The sequence below is a fragment of the Mesoplodon densirostris genome, chromosome 4, assembly GCF_025265405.1.
Source record: "Mesoplodon densirostris isolate mMesDen1 chromosome 4, mMesDen1 primary haplotype, whole genome shotgun sequence".
Taxonomy (NCBI): domain Eukaryota; kingdom Metazoa; phylum Chordata; class Mammalia; order Artiodactyla; family Ziphiidae; genus Mesoplodon; species Mesoplodon densirostris.
Genome location: NC_082664.1, coordinates 39,621,829 through 39,648,174, shown reverse-complemented (window position 1 = coordinate 39,648,174; position 26,346 = coordinate 39,621,829). Strand labels below are relative to the sequence as shown.

The 26,346-nt window shown below is 39.4% G+C and overlaps 1 protein-coding gene across 5 annotated transcripts in view; it reads right to left on the bottom strand.

Moving 5' to 3' along the window:
* The window catches only part of PPP2R5E (protein phosphatase 2 regulatory subunit B'epsilon), a 160,992-nt gene that overhangs the window by 52,813 nt on the left and 81,833 nt on the right, over nucleotides 1-26,346 (bottom strand). For all 5 annotated transcript variants that reach the window (XM_060096053.1, XM_060096054.1, XM_060096055.1 and 2 more), the window contains exon 3: nucleotides 23,425-23,621. In XM_060096053.1, coding sequence (XP_059952036.1) covers nucleotides 23,425-23,621 — 197 coding nt within the window. The remainder of the gene's footprint in view (nucleotides 1-23,424; nucleotides 23,622-26,346) is intronic.

Below are 26,346 nucleotides of genomic sequence, written 5' to 3'. Positions count from 1 at the left end.
AAGAGACCACTGAAGAAATCAAAGAGCAAATCAAAAAAATACCTAGAAACAAATGACAATGAAAACACAATGACCCAAAACCTATGGGATGCAGCAAAAGCAGTTCTAAGAGGGAATTTATAGCAATACAATCCTGCCTCAAGAAACAAGAAACACCTCAAATAAACAACCTAACCTTACACCTAAAGCAATTAGAGAAAGAAGAACAAAAAAATGCCCAAAGTTAGTGGAAGGAAAAAATCATAAAGATCAGATCAGAAATAAATGAAAAAGAAATGAAGGAAACGATAGCAAGGTTCAATAAAACTAAAAGCTGGTTCTTTGAGAAGATAAACAAAATTGATAAACCATTAGCCAGACTCATCAAGAAAAAAAGGGAGAAGACTCAAATCAATAGAATTAGAAATGAAAAAGGAGAAGTAACAACTGACACTGCAGAAATACAAAGGATCATGAGAGATTACTACAAGCAACAATATGTCAATAAAATGAACAACCTGGAAGAAATGGACACAGTCTTAGAAAAGCACAACCTTCTGAGACTGAACCAGGAAGAAATAGAAAATATAAACAGACCAATCACAAGGACTGAAATTGACACTGTGATTAAAAATCTTCCAACAAACAAAAGCCCAGGACCAGATGGCTTCACAGGTGAATTCTATCAAACATTCAGAGAAGACCTAACACCTATCCTTCTCAAACTCTTCCAAAGTATAGAAGAGGGAGGAACACTCCCAAACTCATTCTATGAGGCCACTATCACCCTGACAGCAAAACCAAAGATGTCACAAAGAAAGAAAACTACAGGCCAATATCACTGATGAACATAGATGCAAAAATCCTCAACAAGATACTAGCAAACAGAATCCAACAGCACATTAAAAGGATCATACACCGTGATCAAGTGGGGTTTATCCCAGGAATGCAAGGATTCTTCAGTATACGCAAATCAATCAATGTGATAAACCATATTAACAAATTGAAGGAGAAAAACCATTTGATCATCTCAGTAGATGCAGAAAAAGCTTTCAACAACATTCAACACCCATTTGTGATGAAAACCCTCCAGAAAGTAGGCACAGAAGGAACTTACCTCAACATAATAAAGGCCATATATGACAAACCCACAGCCAACATCGTCCTCAATGGTGAACAACTGAAACCATTTCCTCTAAAATCAGGAACAAGACAAGGTTGCCCACTCTCACCACTTTTATTCAACATAGTTTTGGAAGTTTTAGCCACAGCAATCAGGGAAGAAAGGGAAATAAAAGGAATCCAAATTGGAAAAGAAGAAGTAAAGCTGTCAGTGTTTGCAGATGACATGATACTACACATAGAGCATCCTAAGGATTCTACCAGAAAACTAGTAGAGCTAATCAATGAATTTGGTAAAGTAGCAGGATACAAAATTAATGCACAGAAATCTCTTGCATTCCTATACACTAATGATGAAAAATCTGAAAGAGATATTAAGAAAACACTCCCATTTACCATTGCAACAAAATGAATAAAATACCTAGGAATAAACCTACCCAAGGAGACAAAAGACCTGTATGCAGAAAACTATAACACACTGATGAAAGAAATTAAAGAGGATACAAACAGATGGAGAGATATACCATGTTCTTGGACTGGAAGAATCAACACTGGTAAAATGACTATACTACCTAAAGCAATCTACAGATTCTATGCAACTCTTATCAAACCACCAATGGCATTTTTCACAGAACTAGAACAAAAAAATTCACAATTTCTATGGAAACACAAAAGACCCCGAATAGCCAAAGCAATCTTGAGAAAGAAAAACGGAGCTGGAGGAATCAGGCTTCCGGACTTCAGACTATACTACAAGGCTACAATAATCAAGACAGTATGGTACTGGCACAAGAACAGAAATATAGGTCAATGGAACAGGATAGAAAGCCCAGAGATAAACCTACGCACATATGGTCACCTTATTTTTGATAAAGGAGGCAAGAATATACAATGGAGAAAAGACAGCCTCTTCAATAAGTGGTGCTGGGAAAACTGGACAGCTACATGTAAAAGAATGAAATTAGAACACTCCCCAACACCATACACAAAAATAAACTCAAAATGGATTACAGACCTAAATGTAAGGACAGACACTATTAAACTATTAGAGGAAAACATAGACAGAACACTCTATGAAATAAATAACAGCAAGATCCTTTCAGACCCACCCTCTAGATAAATGGAAATAAGAACAAAAATAAACAAATGGGACCTAATGAAACTTCAAAGCTTTTGCACAGCAAAGGAAAACATAAACAAGATGGAAAGACAACCCTCAGAATGGGAGAAAATATTTGCAAATGAAGCAACTGACAAAGGATTAATCTCCAAAATTTACAAGCAGCTCATGCAGCTCAATATCAAAAAAACAAACAACCCAATCCAAAAATGGGCAGAAGACCTAAACAGACATTTCTCCAAAGAAGATACACAGATTGCCAACAAACACATGAAAGGATGCTCAACATCACTAACCATTAGAGAAATGCAAATCAAAACTACAATGAGGTATCACCTCACACCAGTCAGAACGGTCATCATCAAAAAATCTACAAACAATAAATGCTAGAGAGGGTGTGGAAAAAGGGAACCCTCTTGCACTGTTGGTGGGAATATAAATTGATACAGCCACTAAGGAGAACAGTATGGAGGTTCCTTAAAAAACTACAAATAGAACTACCATTTGACCCAGCAATCCCACTACTGGGCATATACCCTGAGAAAACCATAATTCAAAAGGAGTCATGCACTGCAATGTTCATTGCAGCATTATTTACAATAGCCAGGACATGTAAGCAACCTAAGTGTCCATCGACAGATGAATGGATAAAGAAGATGTGGGACATATATACAATGGAATATTATTCAGCCATAAAAAAGAAACGAAATTAAGTTATTTGTAGTGAGGTGGATGTACCTAGAGTCTGTCATACAGAGTGAAGTAAGTCAGAAAGAGAAAAACAAATACCGTATGCTAACACATATATATGGAAACTGAAAAAAAAAAAGGTTATGAAGAACCTAGGGGCAGGACAGGAATAAAGACGCAGACATAAAGAATGGATTTGAAGACATGGGGAGGGGGAAGGATAAACTGAGACGAAGTGAGAGAGTGTCATGGACTTATATATACTACCAAATGTGAAATAGATAGCTAGTGGGAACAGCCGCATAGCACAGGGAGATCAGCTCGGTGCTTTGTGACCACCTAGAGGGGTGGGATAGGGAGGGTGAGAGGGAGACGCAAGAGGGAGGAGATATGCGGGTATATGTATACATATAGCTGATTCACTTTTTTTTTTTTTGCTGTACGCGTGCCTCTCACTGTTGTGAGGTCTTTTGCATAGATGTGGATGGACACAGAGACTATCATACAGAGTGAAGTAAGTCAGAAAGAGAAAAACAAGTATCGTATACTAACGTGTATGTGGAATCTAAAAAAAAATGGTATAGATGATCTTATTTCCAAAGCAGACACAGACGAAGAGAACAAATGTACGGATACAAAGCGGGAAGCGGGTGGGTGGGATGAATTGGGAGATGGGGATTGACATATAAACACTATTGATAGTATGTATAAAATAGATAACTAATGAGAACCTACTGTATAGCGCAGGGAACTCTACTCAATGCTCTGCAGTGACCTAAATGGGAAGGAAATCCAAAACAGAGGGGATATATGTATACTATAGCTGACTCACTTGGCTGTACAGTAGAAAGTAAAAACATAACACTGTAAAGCAATTATATTCCAATTTTTTAAAAAATGAACAAAATAAGTTTTTAAAGTATGTTAGAAGAATTTATTTTTCAACTATTTTATTTTAATCTACACTGGGGTTAATGCAAAGAAAAAAAATTAAGAAATAAGTGTCCCTTCTCCTTGGTTTCCAGTTCACACATATGTGCACATAGTTCACAGTGTAAAATGATATATTGGTCTTTCAAATGATTACTTAAGAACCATCCATTTAAACTTGAACCATTTAAATTTTTTTCCTTCTCGTTCAACAACAATAAAAAGTAATAAAAATCTTTCTGTGATGCCAGAAAAAACAAAAAAAAAAGAAAGAAAGAAGTGTCCTTGAGGTAGTCTAATTCATTTTCATTTCAATGATATTCCAATAAACACTGAATGTTGGAATCAAACTGAAGGCTTGAAGGCACTGGCCTGGCCTCCAGAAAGTGACGATAAGGACAGAAAGCAAAGCTGGGGGAATGGGAGGAATGGGTATTAAAATCTGGAATGTTAAAAGCCCTCCTCAAAGACAGCAAACCTAGGATTAAGGATTCCACTGAGTTGCTTCTAGAATCACATCATGTTACAGACTACCTAATCCAGCTCCATTTGTATGAAATAAGAAAAGTGACGTCCAAAGAGCTTGTGAGTTTTTCAAGGTAACACAGTGCCATGATCTGCACAGAGAGTTCTGGGGGTTCTTTCCTTGACACATCACCTCCACCCCAACCCCTGAAGACCATGTATGGACACAACTTCTTTATATCTCCCTCTCTTCTTCCTCTGATTCCCCTCATCATTTCTTTTTATCATTTTTATTACTCTCTCATTTTCCCATCCTCCTTTCCCATCACCCCCTTCTTAGGTTTTTGGCCTGTCAGTGGCCCTCAATGGCATCCATGGGCACTGTTTACCGGAGAGCATTCAGGCCTAAGCTGATGACCTTGCTCGGCACTAACAGAGAAATAAAACACGCTCTGCACGCCTGCTGTCTGGTTCAGCTCCGCATCATCAAACACTTTGATGACGGCAGTGGTTTCCTCTCTGGTGTTCCTGCTCCTCACATCCCTTCTTCTCACCTGCGCAATTAGATTTTGAGCCCCTCAGGGGCTCTTTACTAATTTCTGAATGCCTAGAGCCTGATATACAATGAATGGAAATAAATAGGGTTTCCAGATAAAATACAGTGTACCAGTTGAGTCTAAGTTTCACATAAACAAATAGTTTTTCGCTCAAGTATGTCCCACATACTGCAAGGGGAAAAAGAAATTATTCATCGTTTATCTGAAATTGAAATTTAACTAGGCGCCCTATATTTTTATTTCCTAAATCCGACAACCCTAAAATAACACCAATATTAATTAAGAACCTCTACTGGTTACAACTCAGTTGTGACTCAGGACTGGCGCTGTAACATACGAGGGAAGAGGAGGAGAGGGGGATACTGTTGCGGGCAAGGCCTAGGACCTAACAGGGGCTTGCTTTGAAGGATTGGCTGCTCTCTTACTTTTCAGTTCTTTAGTTTCCTGCTGATTACTGTTAACTATGGCATAAAAAAATAAATTTTGAAGTCTTGGCCAAACGTGAAAGAGAAGACTAAAAGGTTCCTAAGTGCATGGCCCGATAAGCAAAAGAGCAAGAAGTGTTTAGGCATATTTTCATCAGTTTTTGATTAAACAACTTATTACTTTTTAACTTGTGATATTAAAATACAACTACTAATATTTTAGTTACTTAAAACACTGCAGAAAAATAAATAAATAAATAAAAACTCACTGTCTTCCATCCCTTCCTCTCCATAGAAACCACTAACTTTACACCACGATTTTGGCTGACATCTTGCTGTTGTTATTGCTTAAGGAAAATAACTAGCACATTATAAAAGAACAGAATGTGTTAGCACCTAGTAGCTAGTCACTAAACATCTGCCAGGATTAATAAAGAACAAAACAGAAGGTAAGGACAATAGAGTGAGTATTACTTTAAAAAAAAAAAAACACAACTATGTAACTTAAAGGACTATTAAAAAGTATTTTTAAAGGTATTAAAGGAATACTTTTTATTTCCTTTAGTTATATATTTGTTAGCACTATTAATACTTAAGGCTTGGGAAAACCAGGCATGTAATGTAATCAGGGACCACTTTCACCACAGCATAACAAGGCAACTTAAATCGTCTTCCCTGTGCTTTAAAATATTTTCTAGATGATTAACTACCATCTTTCTTTGATAAAAGCAGGTGAACCTGTTGATATCAAAAATATTTCTCCCTCTTTCATCTGTGAAACTACAATTTCATACACTTATGCAATACTGCAAGTATACCAACTGTAAATATAAAAATGACATCATAGCTATAAAATACATTTCCTTGGGATTATCTAAGATGCAAATTTTCTAACAAAAAAGAACTATATGAAGAATGTTAAATAGAGAACCTTCAAGCAAAATTCAAAGTGCCATTATTCCTCTAGCACTATTTGTATTAAGACCTCATGCAAGTAACAATTTCAATGATATCCCCGAGTTTTTCATCCAGTTCTTCATTCATTCATTCCATAATCCATCATCTATTGAAAAGAAACAAATGATTTAATCCAGCATTTATAATCAGAGGGAGGACCCAGTAAATGCAATGTTGAAGCTAGGTCATCATGTATTATTTTCATAGTATTTTGTGTTAGCCCAATAGATGCCTCTAAATAGATACAGTAAAACTAAATCTTGAAAGAAAATAGGAAAATCTCATAAGTAGTTCATCAACATTTACCATGGATGCAATTTTCAAAAACAATTACATCTAAAACAAAAGTGTGAACATAAACAAAACTTACTTTAAATCTCTAAATCAGACGTTTGAACAGAGGAGACTATTTCCAAACATACTAGGATTTGTATTAAATATTCAAACTCTAAGAATAAGAACTAAAATTCCAATAAAATTTGCCTAGATACCCTGCTATGCTATGTATGTTTTATAACATCAAAGTAATAAATAGCTTATACACATAATGTCAAGTTACTTTTGGTAGCACCAAATTTAAGAATTCTTAATGGTCCCAATGATAAAGAACCTTTCAAACCTGACTCTCAACCCCTTTTAAAGTAATTATAGATAAATAATTACTCATAAATAAAAACAAGGGGGGAAATCCCAAAGAACCTGTAATTACCCTCAAGGAATTTAGAGCAGATAAATGTCTTTTAAGCTGATGCTCTGATTAGGAAACAAATGGCAACATTTTCAAACTTTCAATTAGCACTTAATTTAATTCACTGGCAATTTGTTCAATCAATAATTTGTTTCTAAAGCCAAACTATGTCTTTTAATTACCACAATAAATCTACCGTAGTCTTCAGACTAGGTATAAATTCTCTTTTTAAACCTCACTGTCTACGTGAATGGATGAGGTTGTTTAAAAGTTGTGGAACCATTAAAATCCCTTATTCTAGCATAAAGACAAGTCCTTAGCACTAACTCTAAAGAGCAGAAATTTAATTAAATCAGTATGACAACCTCCTAGATTATGAGCCATCCACTGCAGGTGTCACTTTATTCTCTAATATATTAAACATGTAACTGTCATTGCTATGTAATATCAATACAGTTAAAATGTTCAGACAAGCGTTTCCACAAGTTATTACTCAAACATGCTCACTTGAGTTAAATATGATTCCTTGAACCAAAACCACCTCGGCAATGCTGGTGTGTGCCACAAGCACAGGTCCTAGCGACACAATAAGGACTAAAATATTGTGATACACAGGTGTGTCAAGCTACTGCAGCAAGGTTGTTCACGTTTTTATCATAAAACCACCTTTGTGGACAAAGCTCTATACCTTTCAGAAAATATTCACCGAAGCAGAACCAAAGACAGAGAGCACTGTTTCCACGTGACTAAGAAACACGTACTTGTGACAGTTGTGAGGTTTGTTTTACAACATTCGGAAATCTAGACGAGGATTTAAAAGATTTCTAAAGTCAATGATTACAACCTAATTATTGTTATCCATTCACTTTCATACCTTAAGTCTGTATTAACAGGGCTTTCTAGGACATAGCAGCCATTCTATTAAACCTGATTTCTGAAATGAGGCAGAAAGAACATCTTAAAATGATGAAAAGCTTAGCAGTCAGTTGAAGAAAGAGAGTAACAAACAACAAAAAAGGAAGTTTAAAAATTTATGTTGCCCAATTAGAATTTTTAAATATGTAGACAAATTCAAAAGACAAGATTAAAGTAACAGAAATTGTGGTCATGTACTATTTTCCTAAGTCACAAGGATACCATCATTTTTACTTATAGTTCCTTCATTCAGTATTTCTTTCAAAAAAAAAAAAACCTGTTTTCATTGATGTTATTACTGCTGCTGTTGGTGGTGGCAGTATTTAATTGATAATTGTTATGATCAATTGGTGTAACTGGAGTTTTCTGAAAATAATTTTATCCCTTTAGACAATCAGTTTCTAGAAGGATCAGAGCACTGACAACTGCATAGGAAGAAAGGGATCTGTCCATGAGAGATTAAGACCAGAGAATCAATAGAATCTGAATACATATCAAATGTAAATACTAGGTACAGTTTTGAGGAATAACATCAACATTTAGTTACAAGGAGACAAAAGGGAGAAAGTGCGTGAAGGAAAGGTCTCTGTCTTTTGTTCCATTCTCTCTGAACTACCACATGCCCATCAGAAGACAGCAATGCGCCAATAGCAGGAAAAGAGATCGGGAGGGTAGGGGGATGCAAGGGAAAGAGGAGGATATCTGAGCAGAGCCCCCTCCATGTGCACTTATATAAAATTCAAAATCTCACAAAACTAACTAATAGCATTAATGCCAGTACAGAGCAAGGAGAGAGGACTCAAACCCACAAAATCAGCGCTCTTACTCACAGTGCCACATCCGGGCATATTAAAATGGGAGCCCTGTATGAGAGGGTGGCATTGAGACCGGCCGGGCCATTTCCTTACCACAACCCCCCTTTCGTCCTCCCAGGAGCTCTCCTTTTATTGGTGCCTTTGGGTCTTTTCTCTTGGGCTTGTCTGATTCTCCAGAAATGAAACATCCATCTCCAGAGTAGCAGCAAAAGGGATCTGGGAGCTGGGATGGGGAAGAGGGTTAAGGATCCTTCCACTCAGCATGATTCCCTGCTTTCAGAAAGGGACGATTGCTCTGAACTGTGCCCAATATCCCTGAGTCTAGATTCCCTCCAGTTTAGCCTCTCCAGAGCGGAGCCCTTCAGTCTTCTGCTGGGAGTTGGGAGGTGCAGTCATCTGGCTGCCTGGTTTGGGGGGAGTGGGTAGGATCAGGAGTTCCAGCTACTTCTTACACAGACCTTCCACCAAGTCTCCTATTTTTGCCCTCATGCACCCTTACTTTGAAAAGTACCTTTCTGCACCTTCCAGGGGTTAATACGGTATGAGTTGGCTACTTCTGAACTGTCCTTGCTGTTGCTTAGGGTTCAACTGTCTCTAATCAGCCAAGGTAGTGACCACCAGTTCATTTGCTTTCTGGTTTCCAAAATGTTGAGTCTGAGATGTCCTCTCCATTTTGCTTTGTTCCTGTGGGCTTTATTTCCTTTCAGTAATTTTTGTGTGGGTTCGGAGATAAAGGAAGTAAACATACGCATATATGTGTTCAATTCGCACTATTTACTCAAAAGTTAGCAATTGTTTCCTATTAAATTATTTCTTCCATTCTCCAGTAACTTCTTCTAATTCAGGCAATTTAATTTTCTTATGCAAAAATGTCAATCCCCCATTAGTGGGAAAGAATCCAGCAGAACGACAAGAAAACTAAATGGCAGCTGCTCTAACCTCAGCCAAGGTAAAGTGAGAGATGCCCACATCAACTTTTCTTTCTCAGAATTAGCACCAATCACAGTAAAAGGTCTTAGTGTGAATCAAAATAGAAAGCAAGCACGTTCTGGATCTTGGAATACTGAATAAAGAAGTCAAATGAATGCCTCAAAGTCATCAATTTCACCCAATGAACAAGTACACAAATCTCAAAAGAAAAATCAGCACTACAACTCAAGGTCGAGCAAAGCTGAATCCTTGGCATGATGCTCTTGTCTCAATACTCAGTTCTCTGTCATCTCTTCTTCTATGACTTCTGTTTCCAGGGCACTAGGATGTCCTTAACTCCATTATTTCCAATTATGTACAGAGCAATTCTGACATCTCACTAGATCTCAAATTCATTCTAGTCAAAACCAATCACATCCTCTACTTCCCCCTGAAAGAGAATTCTCTTCTCACCTTTCTCATCTGTCTAACCCTTTGGAATTTTCTTTAACTCTTCCTCTCCGCTATCTGCTTTATGCAACTTATCAACAAGTCATTTTATTTATTCCTTCACAATGTCTCTTGGGTCTAATGGTGGTGTTACTTTTTTTTTTTTTTTTTGACGTGGACCATTTTTAAAGTCTTTACTGAATTTCTTACAATATTGCTTCTGTTTTATGTTTTGGTTTTTCGGCCACGAGGCATGTGGGATCTTAGCTCCCAGACCAGGGATGGAACCCGCACCCCTTGCATTGGAAGGCGAAGTCTTAACCACTGGACCACCAGGGAAGTCCCGGTGTTACTTTTAATAGTGGAATTTGAGAACAGTTTAAATGTACCCAAATGGGAAAACCGTTAAGTAAACAATGGTATATCCACATGATGGAGTATGAGGCAGACATTAAAATGATGTTTTTAAAATATATTTAATGACATGAAAGCATGTTTACATCATAATTCTAAAGAAATTTTTAATGCAAAATTAAATACGTAGTAAGATTAGAAAAAAATTTTAACAAGGGAAAACAGGAAAGGGAATAAGGAAATTTTCTTAAGTGACGGCAATGTTCTAGATCTGGCATTATCGTTACATGAGTGTATAGAATTGTTAAATTCATTGAACATTCACTGCCTAAGCCCTGTTCTTAAAATTGTATTCCATGTAAGCATATCTAAAAATTTTTTATTTAAGGGGAAAATCTCATTTTAAAACAGTGACTAGGAGGAAACTGGCCAAAAGGTGGACAATGATTGAATTTAAATAATGAAACTATGGATCATTTTTTTCTCTGGTTTCCAAACGTTCTTTTATGAGCACAGGAAAAAAGAGAGAAGATGGGGAGTTCCTTTATATATTCTTTTCCAATTCCTCTTCCTTTGCTACCATCTGACAAGATTAGGACAACAGCCTTCTGCCACCAGCCATCCTGGGTTAAATATGCCAGCCAAAAATCTCTGTAAAGGAGCTGGCAGGAAGCTTTTTTTGTGGGGCAGGAGAAAGAAAAATAAGAATATCGTTTACATTTCACCTCCTATTCAAAAACCTTAGCAACTCTCTGCTTGCTGTCCACAAGATTAAGTCTAACCTCTTCTACTTAGCTTGCCAAGACCTCTGTAATCTAGATCCATCCCTGCCACTCCATCTTATTACCCACAAATTCCAACCACGAACCCTCCACTCCCATTAGGCTTCTATTTCAAGACTAAACTTTGCTCAAAGTAAGAGTCAACTTTTTACCTGCTGAAATGCTGACAGTCAGGTTAAATTAATTCTCTCTAGAGTCTATTATCCCCACACGAACCATCACCGGGAAATATTTCCCACAGAGAGACAACTATATTGCACTGTCTCCAAAATTGGAAATGTAGCAGTGAATCCAAAAGTGAAGATTGTTGATATTAAATCTTGGAATCCAAAAATAGAGGTGTAAACACTGCAATAGTCACAGTGCTTACTGTGTATAAATACGGAGCAGGCCATCTTGCTGCTGGCAGTCAAGCACTCACGTCCCACACACAGGCTAGCCCTGTGATACCAGGTTTTTGCTACGTATCATTATGCATGGACTTCGGATCCTACATCCCAGAAAGGTACTAAAACTGGTAAATTAAGTCATTTTGGTAAGACCCAAAGTGCACAAGTTGATAAAACAATAACAACACGGGGCTTTTTTGAGAACACGTAGAGTCCTTTAACATCTGCTTTAAACACTTTACGGTTCAAAATCAGCTAATGCTAAAAGAGAATTTAAACCTCTTGAATTTTGAATTAAAAAAACGCACACAACGGGCCTCCCTGGTGGCGCAAGTGGTTGAGAGTCCGCCTGCCGATGCAGGGGATACGGGTTCGTGCCCCGGTCTGGGAGGATCCCACATGCCGCGGAGCGGCTGGGCCCGTGGGCCATGGCCGCTGAGCCTGCGCGTCCGGAGCCTGTGCTCTGCAACGGGGGAGGCCACGGCAGTGAGAGGCCCGCGTACCGCAAAAAAAAAAAAAAAAAAAAAAAAACGCACACAACACTTGAGGCTCCTGAGGCAGAGTTTCTGGCTATTGAGTGTGTGTTCTTATGTGAAATCACTGAAAATAAACAGGGAACTGCCAAAACTGTCACTGCACCTTACTCTGTGTCTGTGTGTAAGTCTCTGTCTCTGTGACCCTTCATTAGTAAAATAAAGCCCTGAGCTAAAGGGTGAGCAGTGAAAACAAAACACACCTGACCTACATTTGACCAGAGATTAACATCACCCTTTACCAGACACTACTGCTTCATAATAAATTGAGTAAGAAACACCCCTCCAGACAGACAGCTCTCCCTCACCAGCCTCACTGAGGCACGCTGGCCTCATCTTGGAGGGGGAGACAGGAGCATGGGTGTAAGTTCCTGGGAAAGGAACCAAGACAGGGGTCTAGGGGCAGGTACTGCTCACCAACCCTTTCAGCTTCCTTTTTCTGGGAGGGCCACACCGCGAGGCATGCGGGATCTTAGTTCCCCATTCCCTCTGCAGTGGAAGTGCAGAGTCTTAACCACTGGACCGCCAGGGAAGTCCCTAGCTTCCATTTTCAATGTGCTTTTAAAGACCATTGCCTTCCAGTTATTTCACCCTTCAAATAACTACACTTACTTTCCAGAATAGGGCATGACAAACTCCCCACTTTGTACCTGATGGCAGCACAAATACAAAACTCAACTTTCTAGCACCTTATCTACTGTCTAAGCTTAACAAATGTTTCTAACTTCTAAGAGAAAAAGCCAAACGTCCCGCAAAAGGAAGAGGCCTGCATTATTCCAGAATGTTCCACTCTATTCTCATAAATGCCTTAAGTTCTTCAGGAAGGGAAATTCCATGGTATTTCAAGGTAGCCCATGGAGCACCTGCCCAGCCCCCGCTCTCTGTTTGTAACCCACCTTTCTGTAGGGCCAGGAAACATTATACTCTCCAGAATACCTTACTTATCCATTTTATTAAAAAATAAACTCACTCTCCAACTTACCAAATAATTATAACAGGTCCTATTTTTATTCAGAAACAATCTCTCTTCTGTATGTCACCCTCTGCCCTCCTGGCACTGCTTCCTCCGCAACCCCCCCCCCCGCCCCCCCGCACGCTGCCTTAGGCTCTGGTCTTTCCCGTTCTCCCTCTTCCACTGCCACATTAACCCGCACCTTTCTCTATTCATCATTGTAACTGCATTTTTACTCTAAAGTCCCTTATCTTACCCTCACTTTCCAGAGGCAACTTCCTCTGCAGAAGTCACCAGAGAGCATATTTCTTCTTGTTTTCATCTACAGATCAAGTTTGGCTTTTAATATTGGTCAGAAGCCACCTACCTCCTGGAAATGACCTGCGTTGTTTTCTTGCCAAATTCTTGCCTCAAGCGTTACTGTCTCTGAGATTGCCACATGGAGGACACTCATTTTCTCAGTTTCTTCCTGCTAATAATGCACGACTGTGGCATAACCGGCTTTCCCCTTAGAGAATCAACCAATAAATACCTCTCTCTCATTTCTGTCTCTCCTCAGTAAAGAGAAGACTGAGCCATATAAACTAACATCAATTCCTACGCTAGAGGTTAAGACCCACTTATATATACCACAGGCAGTATTTCCCAATCATTATATCATCCATTTTCTTGGCAGATTTTTCCAGAAGTATTGCTTACACTGCTAACCATATTTTCAGTTTCAAGGTTAAATTAAAAGGTGGGATAAAAGAGGAATCAAAACTTGAATGCAATACTGTAACTTATCCTGCAAAACTCTGCTGCCAGCTTGGGGGTGTGGGGGGAGGAGAAAGAGGGGGGATATTCTCATCTCAGTGAAATGATAGTATTGGATAGACCAGTGCTAGACAAGTGACAGCTGTCAAACCATTTTAAGTATATTGAAAACTCTGAACAATCTGTAAAGCAGTTAAGCCACAGGGACTACAGCTTGTAAATGAAGCAAACAGCAATGATGAGTAGCTCGTTGCTTCCTGAGTAAAAATCTGCTCCTTAAAATGTTTAAATTAAAACTAAACCCATTAAAATCCCTGTCTGATATTTTAAGAGGGAATGTTTGCAGGAGAGAAGTGGTAAATTATTAATACAGTGCGGACATTACTATGTAAGTAATATCAGGAAAAATTTTATGTAGGTGAACTGAGGGCAGCATATATACACATGTATATATATAGTTATACACACACAGGCACCTGCAGATTTACAGGTCTCTCCCCACACCCTCAAAAAAGGACTTGAAAATAAAATTTCCCAGAGAGAATTAAAGTTTAAAATCAACAGTCAAAGATATGGGAAGTCATCTTAAAGAGACAAAAAAGCTTTCAGGCTAGCAAGACTTCACTGTAACCAGAAAAACTGATTAATCCATCCAAACAAAAAAGGTTAAGTCTAGCAGAGGTGGCAAAGGTGGTACTATGAATAATGGTAACAGTAACCACATCACAACCACCTTTATAAAGTTACAGTGGGTAACAACTTCAAGAGGATTAAGACTCGGCTAAGATCACACGGCTAGCTAAGTGGCCCAGGTCATTCCATCTATATCACAGACCCAGGGAGGACCACAAAAAGGAAAAGCAGGCTGTACAAATGTTAAGTGCTTCCAAGGATCAGGGGCCATCATAGAGATGGAGGGACATTTAAATCATCTAACTCCCTTGCTCCAATCCAAGCTAACCAAGCAATTTAGGGATCCCTTGGCTGCTGACACAGCTTGCCTGCTTCTAACAGTGGGGCAAAGAGAGAAGTAGCATGGCGGGAGCACGTGAACTTGAGGGATACGACCATCTCGAGGATGGAACAGAGGAGACTTTTGAACTACACAGCTTTCCTCCTGAGGTCCTCCTCACCCCCATTCACCACGTACTCATGCCTACTGGGAAGGAGTGGTAGGGCAGAGAAAAAATGTTAATTGGAGAATAACACAAAGGCAATGTAGTTATTATATATAGGGCAGTGAGGTGGTGGGGGGAGACGGAGTGAAAGGGAAGCTGTTTCTTAAGCAAAAACAAACATTTAACCCCAGAGCCTATTATTTGATAAAATAACAAGCAAGGAAAAGGTAGAGGGAGAGCATCAAGGCGTTATGACCTATTTAGAGGGGCTCAGGAAGAGAACACAGTACTGAGGCAACAGTCCAAATTTAGAGATTTTAGTCTTCATTCCTATTAGAAAGACTGATCCCAGGAGAGCATTACGGCACAGCAGTTAAGAGGATGGGCCCTGTGGCCAGACAGACTGGGTTCAAACCTCAGTTCTGCCAGTTACCCAGGTGAGTACCTTTGGGCAAGTTTCTTAACCTCTCTCTACTTCCTTTACATCATCTATAAAATAATATATAATAATACTCTAACAAAGTATAATATAATATAAAATAAAATAATTATATAATATATAATACAAAACAAGGTTGTTGTTAAGACTGAATTCATCCACACAGTAGTTGCTGCAGATTATTATGCTGCTAACAATGGAAGGTGTACAGGTGCTGGTGACCTCCTTTTGTTGGTGTATGCCTTTATGAAGAACCTCTAAGGATTAAGTATTCAACCACAATTCTAAACTGTATAACCATTATAAAAACCTACAAAAACTGACACAAGGTAAAACAAAAAATCTGAATAGTCAGACATGTATTTTAGAAATTGAGGGGGTCTGGGAGGGATGGATTGAGAGCTTGGGATTGGCAGATGCAAACTATTATACATAGAATGGATAAACAACAAGGTCCTACTGTACAGCACAGGGAACTATGTTCAATATCCTGTGATAAACCGTAATGGAGAAGAGTATGGAAAAGAATGTATATATATATATATGTATATATATATATATATATATATAGATAGATAGATGTATAACTGAATCACTTTGCTGCACAGCAGAAATTAACACAACATTGTAAATCAACTATACTTCAATAAAATAAATTTTAAAAAAAGAATTCACTGCCAGAAACCTTCCCATAAAGAAAACTCCAGGTCCGGATGGTTTCACTGGTGAAATCATTCTTACAACTTCATTTTTCATCTTTAGTTACTGCCATAAATGGGGAGACCCTGCTCCTTTCCAATCTCATCCTATATTTTCCAACAGAGCAGCATCAAGCAGAGCACTGCATATGTAAAAATTGAGCTTAAACCATTTTGGAGTCAGATTATATCTTTGAAAATTTAATCAAAAGCTACAGATCGTCTCCCACAAAAATAGGCAAAACACACAAAATTTTGCACTCAACATCAGGAGGTCCACTAACCCCCATGAAACCAACTGATGGACACCCAAAGATGCTAATTCTTCCTGACCTCATTCTAAAAATACCTTTTAGTAATCTTCATCATCATAACCTTAAATTCTTTTCAAAGTACCAAGGAATTCTTTTTCTAATTTAATTCTTAGGTCCTATCTTTTAGACTTATCCTATCCATAAAAATTCCCCAATAAGTTCATCACTTCCTAAATGACTTTCCCAGATGTCACTCGATTCTTTCCCATTATTTATATTTCCAATCTTGTAAGCAGCCCACCTTCCCCCATCCCACATCCATGGCTCACACCAAAAGATCTTATCTCCTTTGGGCCTAAAGAATCACCTCCAAGGCAAATTCTGGCCGGGATGTACAGTTATATTCCTTATCAGATGCAAGAGGATGAAAAATGGAAATTTCATATTCCCCCCTGGTAGTTATCATTCCCAAGGCTACCTTTAGATAGCTGTTATTTTATGAAAAGAAATCCTCCATCCTTTAGCCAAGAGAGGATGCAATGAAGTTAACAAAGCATTCCTACGAGTCTGTATAGGCAGACTCTGAGACCTTTAATTGCGACCTCATATTTTTCTACAAATCCATATTATCCTATTAAGAGGCTAACCAGAGCTGTGATTTCCAGTTAAGTCACAGAATGTATAAAAGATAAAGCACTTAGATAACCAAGTGACAGGATATAATTTGAGAGTGGGAAAAAACGAAGCTAATGTGTGGCCAAGAAACAATATAAAGGACTCAAGGAAAGATTTCAATAGAAAAAAGAAGAAAGAGTTGTACAACATATTTTATCTTAAAACTACATTCGCTTTGGAAAATCATATATTCTACAGTTTGAGATATACAGAGATTTAACCACAGATGAGGTAGGAATAGGGCAGACTCTGAAATCAAGAAAAGCCAAGATATAAAGAGAAAATATGAAAATAATAACAGCAAACGACCAGTGCAACAAGGTATACTTTGTGCAGGAAAGAAGTGATAGGGTTTTACTCTAATGAGGACAGTACACCCAAGATTCCACCGCTGTACGTGCAATCATTATCTACAGCCGTCATTTCAACTTCCTCATGTTTCACATACAACCCACTACCTCCCCGGAACCACTGCACTGAAGCACAATGATTCTCTGCATCACCTGGGGTCCCAGTATTGTTCTCTTTCCCCCCTGCTCTACCCTCATGCTAATAATTACCAATCTCAATCTCCATCTCCAACTTTCCCATCTAGGACTCCTGTAACCTCAAAGTTAATACATCAAGGGCTTCCCTGGTAGTGCAGTGGTTGACAGTCCGCCTGCCGATGCAGGGGACACGGGTTCGTGCCCTGGTCCAGGAAGATCCCACATGCCATGGAGCGGCTGGGCCCGTGAGCCATGGCCGCTGGGCCTGCGTGTCTGAAGCCTGTGCTCCGCAACGGGAGAGGCCACAACAGTGAGAGGCCCCCATACCGCAAAAAAAAAAAAAAAAAAAAAAAAGTTAACACATCAAAAATCAACTCAGCTTCCACCCAAAAAACCTGCTCCCCTTCCTGCTGTACCTTTCTCAAATAGGAGCACCGTGACTACCTAATTCCCAAAGCTATCCTAGACTCCTTCCTCTCTCTCTCACTCCAAACATCGATGCAAATGCTACGTGCCTTCAATTTTACCTCCTAGTGAGTCTTAAATGCCATCCTTTCCTCATCTTCTCTACTTTCACCCCGTGCTTGGTTGAGGCCCTCTTACAACTTCTCTAATACAACAGGCCCCTAATCAATTCCTCTCTGCCTTCAAGTTCAGCCCCCTCCAATCTACCTGGCTCACTGCCATTACAGTACAAAGCTGACCGTGTCACTCCCCTGCTTACGACTTTTCAGTGATTACCCACTGTCTGTGAGGTTCTGCAGGATCTTCTGGTCCACATCTGCTTCTTCAACTGCCACCATTCACCTCCTCTCACTCCCCAACCCACACACGCGCACTTAGTGCTGTAACAACACAGCACTGCTTGTGTTCCTCTGAATATATCATGCACTTTGGGAATTCCTTTGCATCGTGTAATTCTCTCTTTCATTTCAACACGATTTCAGCCCCTGGAAAACATGTTTTCACCTTTTAACACTCGGGCTTTCCTCACTTTGTAACGCCTTCCTTGACCACCACTACCTTCCTCGGATTAACCCCCCTTTTGCTCCACTCCTTCCCTGCCTTCTACATACTTCTATTAATGCAGGTATGACATATTTTATTACTTGTTCACATGAGTGCCCTCTCTACCAGACTGTGAGTTTGTTGACAGAGCAGGGTCCTGTCTTTTTTTAATCATCAAAATGTAAAAACATGGCTCTAAATCACTCAATAAACATTATTTGGAATTAATTAAAATGATGTCTTCACCCGTTAAGATTTCCTCTCACATTTGAACTATCCCCCAAAGAGATGGTTTTGAAAAGGAAGATGTGTGAATATAAAGAGTATAAAATACAGTTTAAGTTAGAGTGAAAAAAAAAATTAACCCAAAATTACTTGGAGAGCTAGAAATTCTAAGAAATCTTTTAAATGGATGCATGGCAACAGAACCAGAAACAAAACATGAGCATAATATGGTAAAAATACTGCCTCAAAGACAGAAGCCTGACACTTGAGATGATACACGGCAAAATGTGCCAAAGCCTAAGGAACTAACAGTCCTGGTTCTCATTTTTCCATCAGATGTGACCCCATGAGAAAGAAACACATGGAAGAAACCACTTACGGGGCAGAAGCAACTACTTTGGACAGTGTTCTGTAAACTTTAAGAATGGCAGAATCCAGGGACTTCCCTGGCGGTCCAGTTGTTAAGACACCATGCTTCCACTGCAGGGGGCACGGGTTCGATCCCTGGTCGGGGAACTAAGATCCCGCATGCCATGCAGCACGGCGAAAAATAATAATAATAATAGAAAAGAAAAAAAAAAAAGAATGGCAGAATTCATTCTAAATTTCTTACACTGTGTTGATGAAAGAGCTGGTATTTTTCAGAACTGGAAGGATGTGAGAGACCACCACCAACTCCCTCCATTTACAAGCGGAGACTTGGGGCTTAGAGAGGAACCCAAGTCTCACCACTAGTTAAGTGGAAGATGAGAAATGAGGACAGTGGCTTCTACTTTCTCTATCTGGGGCTCTTTCCACTACCCCACACTACACTTCTGCAGGTGAGTTAGGTGCTATATTGGTTTTTTTTATTTTGTTTACACATAAAGAGTTATTTGTCTTTCTTAATTCTAAGAGTCTGTAGGTGGTATCTAGACTTTTTTTAAATGCTAAAAATGGTTTCCACACTCATAGACTACTTTCATCTTCTGCTCTTTTCTTACCCTAACAGGCATAGCAACTCTCAAAGTACAGTCCCATCAGGTTTTGGTAATAATACTGACATCAGAACATGCCATCTTAAGTCATCACTCATCCCGGTTTGCAAAACCTAGCTATCACTTCATTGATATTTCATTAAAAGCCCTACCATTTCCCTCACTAATCCTAGTGAAGCAGTTTCATTTTACAGTAATAAGAAAGAGGAATAGGTGGGGACAGTAACTATTCAACAGGCAGGATTGGAATTACAGAATTTGAGGACCACTGAGGCAATGGGATATAGCATATCGAGCTAATAGAGCATTTTAAGTCCACAAACAGGAACTCTGGGTTCCCCCAATGATTATAAAGTCAAGTATCTAATAATGAAATCACAAAATATAGTAACAGTATCATTGATTAAATGCTTGCCATGTGTTAGCGACTGTTCTAAGAGCTTTACGTACATCATCGCCAATCCTCACAAAATACCCAAAAGGTAGGTACACTACAGATGAGGAAAGTGAGCAGTAATAGCACCAGGATTTCTACACACAAGGGGCTCACACGTGGCAAAACAGAAGGGAGTAGAGGGCAAGTTGGGACTTGGTTCCAACCCTTCTTAAAGAGACATAAATCCCTGTTTACTAGGTTGTATGTGTGTCTGAGGTGGTGAGAACCTTGATGTACAAACAAAGCACGACTTTCCTCAGGTGGACAATTCGTGAAGCAGGGCAGGAGGGACTGTGGCTGCCCTTCCCCCAATGCCACATACCTCTTAGCACCTCACGAAAACTGAGGACTCCAAAGATGGAGGGCTCTGTCCGAAGTGATGAAGCAAGTAAGGATGGCCGGAGTTGGCATTTGAACCCAGGTTTGTGTGGTTTCAAAGCCCTTTCTCTTTCTACTCTGCCACGCTACTTCCTTCTCTATAAATGCCAGATTGTTTAGGAACCATGCAAAATTAGTAGGTAGCAATTCCACAAATCACAAAATATGAAAAATAAATTACACCTCTGAGAACCCTAAACTATCACCCAGAAAGTCAATTATCTAATGCCCTAGAATAGCATGCATGCTACAGATTCAATACTTCCTAAAGTAGGGCTTAAGTACATTTTAAAGTACACATTCCCACACGAATGACAGTAGTCTTTTTTGGCGGTACACGGGCCTCTCACCGCTGTGGCCTCTCCCTTTGCGGAGCACAGGCTCCGGATGCGCAGGCCCAGCGGCCATGGCTCACAGGCCCAGCCGCTCCCTGGCATGTGGGATCCTCCCGGACCGGGGCACGAACCCGCGTCCCCTGCATTGGCAGGCGGACTCCTAACCACTGCACCACCAGGGAAGTCCAGGAGTCTTTTGTTAAAAGTTCTTTTGTTGGGGTAGAGGGGCATGGGGGGAGGTGGTAAGAAGAGAAAATGGTCTCCTTTGAGAGACTCAAGCTGGTTTAGGACCAAGTTGGTTCACTGGAATGAATGGGATTACGCCAGCTACTGGGTTTAAAGCTGAATATAATCCAATGACATCCAATATCTTCATCCTAATTTGAGAGCCTAAAATGCCCCTATTTTAAGAGGGAATTCATCTATTCATTCAACAATCTCCAGGTAGGCCTGGGCTAGGAGGTATTACAGAGGCCACAGAGATGTGCAGGACAACTCCGAACAGTTCCTGCTTAGGAGTACTTACAGCCTAATTAGAAAAATCAGATAAACGTGTGAAAGGATTAAATAGCAGCAAATGAACAAATTCTAAAAGGGTGAGTTGCCAAGAAGTGGTAGAAGTGAAGGAAGGAGAAAACTCTGGGCTTTTCAGGAACCAGTGGTAGCACTGTAAGCCAGATCTTGAAAGGAAGGGGGGAATCAGAATTAAAGGCAGGAGGGCAGGGAATTCACAAAGGTCCAGGAACAGGGAAAGGGGCTATTACAAAACAAATCCACAAATACCCAGATGTTCTCGCAGAAGGGCAAACTGAGGTGTGTACAAGGATATTCATGGGCTCGTGGTTAAATAAATTATGGCACATCCACACAACGAAATGCAGCTATAAAAATGAATGAGGCAGCTTTATATGTACTGATGTACATTATATACTGCTAAGTAAAAAAAGCAAGGTACAGAGAGTGTGTATAGTATGCTACCATTTGTGTGTTTACAAAAAACAATATTTATACATATATGCTTGTATATGCTTCAATATTCACGGACTATCCATGGAAAGATATAGAAGAAATTTATAAATGGTGGATACCTCCGTTAGCTGAGGACATGGGTAGGTTAAAACCAAGGGACTGTGCTCTGCAGAAGGCAGGTGGGCTAGAGAAGATCTTAAGTATCAGGGTAAGAGGTGTAGAGAACATGCAAGCTCTAGAGCATGGTTTCTCAACAGTGGCATCACTGACATTTGGGGCCAGATAATTCTTTGTTGTAGAATTATCTACAATTCTTTGTTGTAGAACAATCTACAAAATTGTTGTACAATGCTGTCCTGTGCATTGTAAGATGTTTAACAGCATTCCTGGCCTCTACCCACTAGATGCTGGTAGCACCCCACCTCCCACCCCTGGTTGTGACTCCCAAAAATGTCTCCAGACAATGCCAAGGTGCCCTGGCAGGGAAAATCGCCCCTGGTTGAGAGCCACTGCTCAAGAACCACAATATAAACAGTTAACATACAAAACCCTGTTTTACGTTCCTATAAATTAACAAATTCAATATACACTCCAATATGGATCTGAGGAATATATTGGACACTGTTTTGAAATGACCTTCATATATCTGTCATAGTTTCTCAAGTTATGATAATTCAGGTCCCTTCCCAAATCTGAACTATTCATTTTTAAACCATAACTACCCCATCACAGATGTCTCTTTTCTGCATTTGTTGAATACAAGTGATAAAAGTGAAAAAGAAAGGCTAAGTACATTTTCAGCAGTACACAGAGGGTGGGCGAGATTCCCCAGTGGGCTTCCCATGATGCACTGACCCCCTTGGATCTCTTCAGCATAACTTCTCGAGTTAGTAGACCAGCCCCACCTCCTCCAGATATCATGTGCTCTCTAGGTCCAAGATCTTCTAGGATGCCAAGGAAGGCAACCCTCCCACAGAAATCTAACAGAAAACTATATTTTGGCTCAGCTTCTGAAATACTAATATAATTATTGACACAATAAGAATATAATTACTTGTATTATGCTAATAATGTTTCTTCTCATAACTCTTAACGACCGCACAAATTACAAGACGCTGTTCAAAAATAATGAAAGACATCACTCCTGTTTTTAAGATTATAAAGAGAATGATTAGTTTATAAAGCCAAGAGAGGCTTTACCTAGATTCTACATACCACGATTTCATTAAGCTTAAAGCCATTTCTAATATACCACAGTGAATAGGGAGAAAAAAAAAATCAAGACATCCGACAGGCTTGAATATTTTTCAGACACAGATCTAAAACTTTTGTTGATTCTCCTGTGTCTTTTCTTTTCCCAATGCCAGAAATCCAGTAACACCCTGGCAATCTTTGCTTCGTATTTTGAAGTCACTGATTCCTCCAATACTGTTGTAGATGAAAAGTTCTGGATTTCATTCTCATGAAATCATGCTCTTCAAATTTTAGTATTGTGCCGACTACTTGTGCTTAGCTCTCAGAAGGTTGGCTCTCATTTGTGGAGGTGACCTCCAGTGACCTGACCCTGCAGTAAATACACCTGTGAGTCCCTAAGGAAGGTGCTTAAATGTGTCCGCGGCGAAAAAAAGAAACTCACCATTCTAACTACTTCAGGGTAAGTCTGCTCTGTCAAACAGCCTCTGCTTATTGTAATGTAGTCCACCAGTTCATTAAGAGTGGAGCGCTTGTATTCTTTCATTTTAAGATCAGATAGCGTGTCCATGAAGTCAAAAATGACACAGCACTGCTGAAGTTTCTTTAGGAACAGTTCAGGCTGCTCTGAGGATGGAACGTCTAAGAAAAAAAAAGGAAATGGTGTAAGTCTGTCATCAATTTCTAGGTAACAGGAATTCTCTGTGAAAGTTAACTTCAAAAGCAAGCTCAAAAAAATAAGAATTCACATGACAACAGTGTTCTTTTAAACAGTTACACATGGGCAGGAGGGGATACCATATCCACTACTTCAGAGACCTTGTCTTTGGAAACTACATGGTACCAACACAATTGACAGCATTTGCTATTCAGCCACCAAAGATTGACCAAAATCCCAAGAGCTGTTAGAGAGTTGAAGCAAATTTTAACCAAAAACACCCCAATGTCAACACCCTTAAGCCAAAAACACTGAAAAAGGTCAAACTTTCCATTATAAGGTAGATACAGAAGTTTTCACTGTTGGTTTAAATTAATTTTACTAAAATAATTTCAAAGCAGAAATGTCAGTTGATTCATTTTAATTTCATGCTGACATCCTTGGTATTTAAAGCAACTGTTGGGTGTGTGAGTTTATATTTCTTGCTTTGTTTTGGCTTGATATCTATGACGCTTCTTTGTCAAAGAAACTCGAAAAATCAACAAAATCAAGCAATACCAACTCTCTCAAAAAGGGCACGTCAGTAATGGGACAATGCGAGCAAACTCTACTAAAATCTAGGCTCTCCCTTTTGACCCATCTTCTTCCTTTACGGGGGAGAAAACCACTAACATTTTTATTAATATGTTCTCAGAATAAACATCTGCTCTTTTCCTACAGGCAGCAGGTCAGACATTTGGTTTGGTGTCGTTTCTAAAAAATATGTAGAAATTTTACACTAAAATTCCCCAGCGAGAATGGAAACCTGACCTACAGTTAGACTTGAAAGACACCAACTAAGTTGTCGATAGCTCTTTCCACTCTTATCTCCTTTCCACTACTTTATTCCACCAAACTGGAGCTTCTCTGGAAAGGCGATGAAATTATAACAAGAGAACCTCTGCTGCCTTCATCCAAGGCGATTAACTCGTTAATCCTCAGAACACTCTTTGAGGTAAGCAGGTGGCATCATATTATTATTCTCTATTTTTCACAGAGAAAATTAGAGACAATCATGGAGGTCCCACAATGAATGAGTTATGAAGCTGGGCTCAGCACCTGGGTCTCTAACCACACTCCCACATTCCTTCTGTACGACTCAAGAAGGACTTGAACAATGTTTGGCCTGTCACTTGCTACCATCCTCAGTTGCCAGCCTCCCAGTAAATGCTTTACAGTGGCCTCACAGCGTGGGCCACCTGCTCCCTGGAGGTAAGTGCAACAGCTAACAGCACCCATCTTACAGCCACCAGCAGCAGGGAGAGAGGGCTAGATTCCTAGTCACAGGATCTACATGACTCCTCTGCACAACTCCCTTGCCTCCCCACAGCCCACAACCCAAGCGCCAGCCCATGTACCCAGGACCTCATGGATAATTCCCCCCAAACACCACCTACTGACATCAACTTTGGGGTAAACCTAGATGAGGTGCAATGGGCATCAGAAAGTATAGCATTTCCCTACCAGATATAAGGGAACAAGAAGTAGTCGATGTTTTTAAAGGTATATAGCACCACTGCTACTCTCAGCAAAAACAAGTTACATATTTAGAAATTATTCTCAACCAGTGAGTTGCGCCTTCCATCACCATCCCATAAATCCCCAAAGGCCTAATGTATCTTATAGTCAAAGAATTGGGGATTTGAGTTCAGCCATGACATATGTCTTATTCTATGACCCTAGACTTAATCACTTCTGAAACATTTAAGCTTTATAAGAACTAAATTTAGACAAACCAAGCTTTCCCTTTCATTGCTATTTGCTTCAGGTATTTACATAAACAAACAAAAACTAAACAAGGCTGCTTATCAACATGACTATATCATTAACCAATGGCTAATTATATGTACATGACCATCATGGTTAATTACTGAAGTCTTCTAAGTTCTAAATCAGATTCCATACCTCAAATCTGAAGGGGAGTTTTGACAATGCACAGGGAACAAGAAAAGGCTTATTAATGTAACATTAAAGTCTTCAGGACAAATTTTAATTAATCCTACTTTTGATACAGTAACTTTAATAATGCTTAAAAAATCAGACCATGTACATGGAGAACTCCTTAACTCAGCATATGTAAAAGCATCTATAAATGACAGCTTTTCCTCCAAAAAGCAAACCATCATTTAAGCAGTGACAACAATGATTACTCTTTGTGGTCACTGCAATGATACTCAAGAGATTCACATTTGGCTACTTAAAAAATTTCAGGCAGTTAACATTTAGCTCTTTTTCTTTATGTTAGACAGTTGAAATGTATTCTTTATTTATCCAAATTGATATAATGTCATAGACAAATGTGAGGCAGGCTATCCACCTAACCAATGGAATAATGATAAAAGCTTACATTTATTGAGCACTATTACTGGGTACTATTCTAAGCACTTTACATATATTATATCTTATTTAGTCCCGACAACAACCTTATGCAGTAGGTACTATTTTCAATTTAACAGATGAGAAAACCAAGACACAGAGAGAGTCAGTGACCTGTGCAGAGTCTTAGAACTAATAAGCAGTGGAGACAGGATTCCCACTCAGGCAAACTGGCTCCAGAGCCTGAACTCTTCACCACTGGGCAACAATCAAACTCAGTGAAACACAAGAGTAATACCATATTCCATAAAAGAGGGTATGTACAAAGAGAAAAGAGGAAGAGCACAGAAAGAA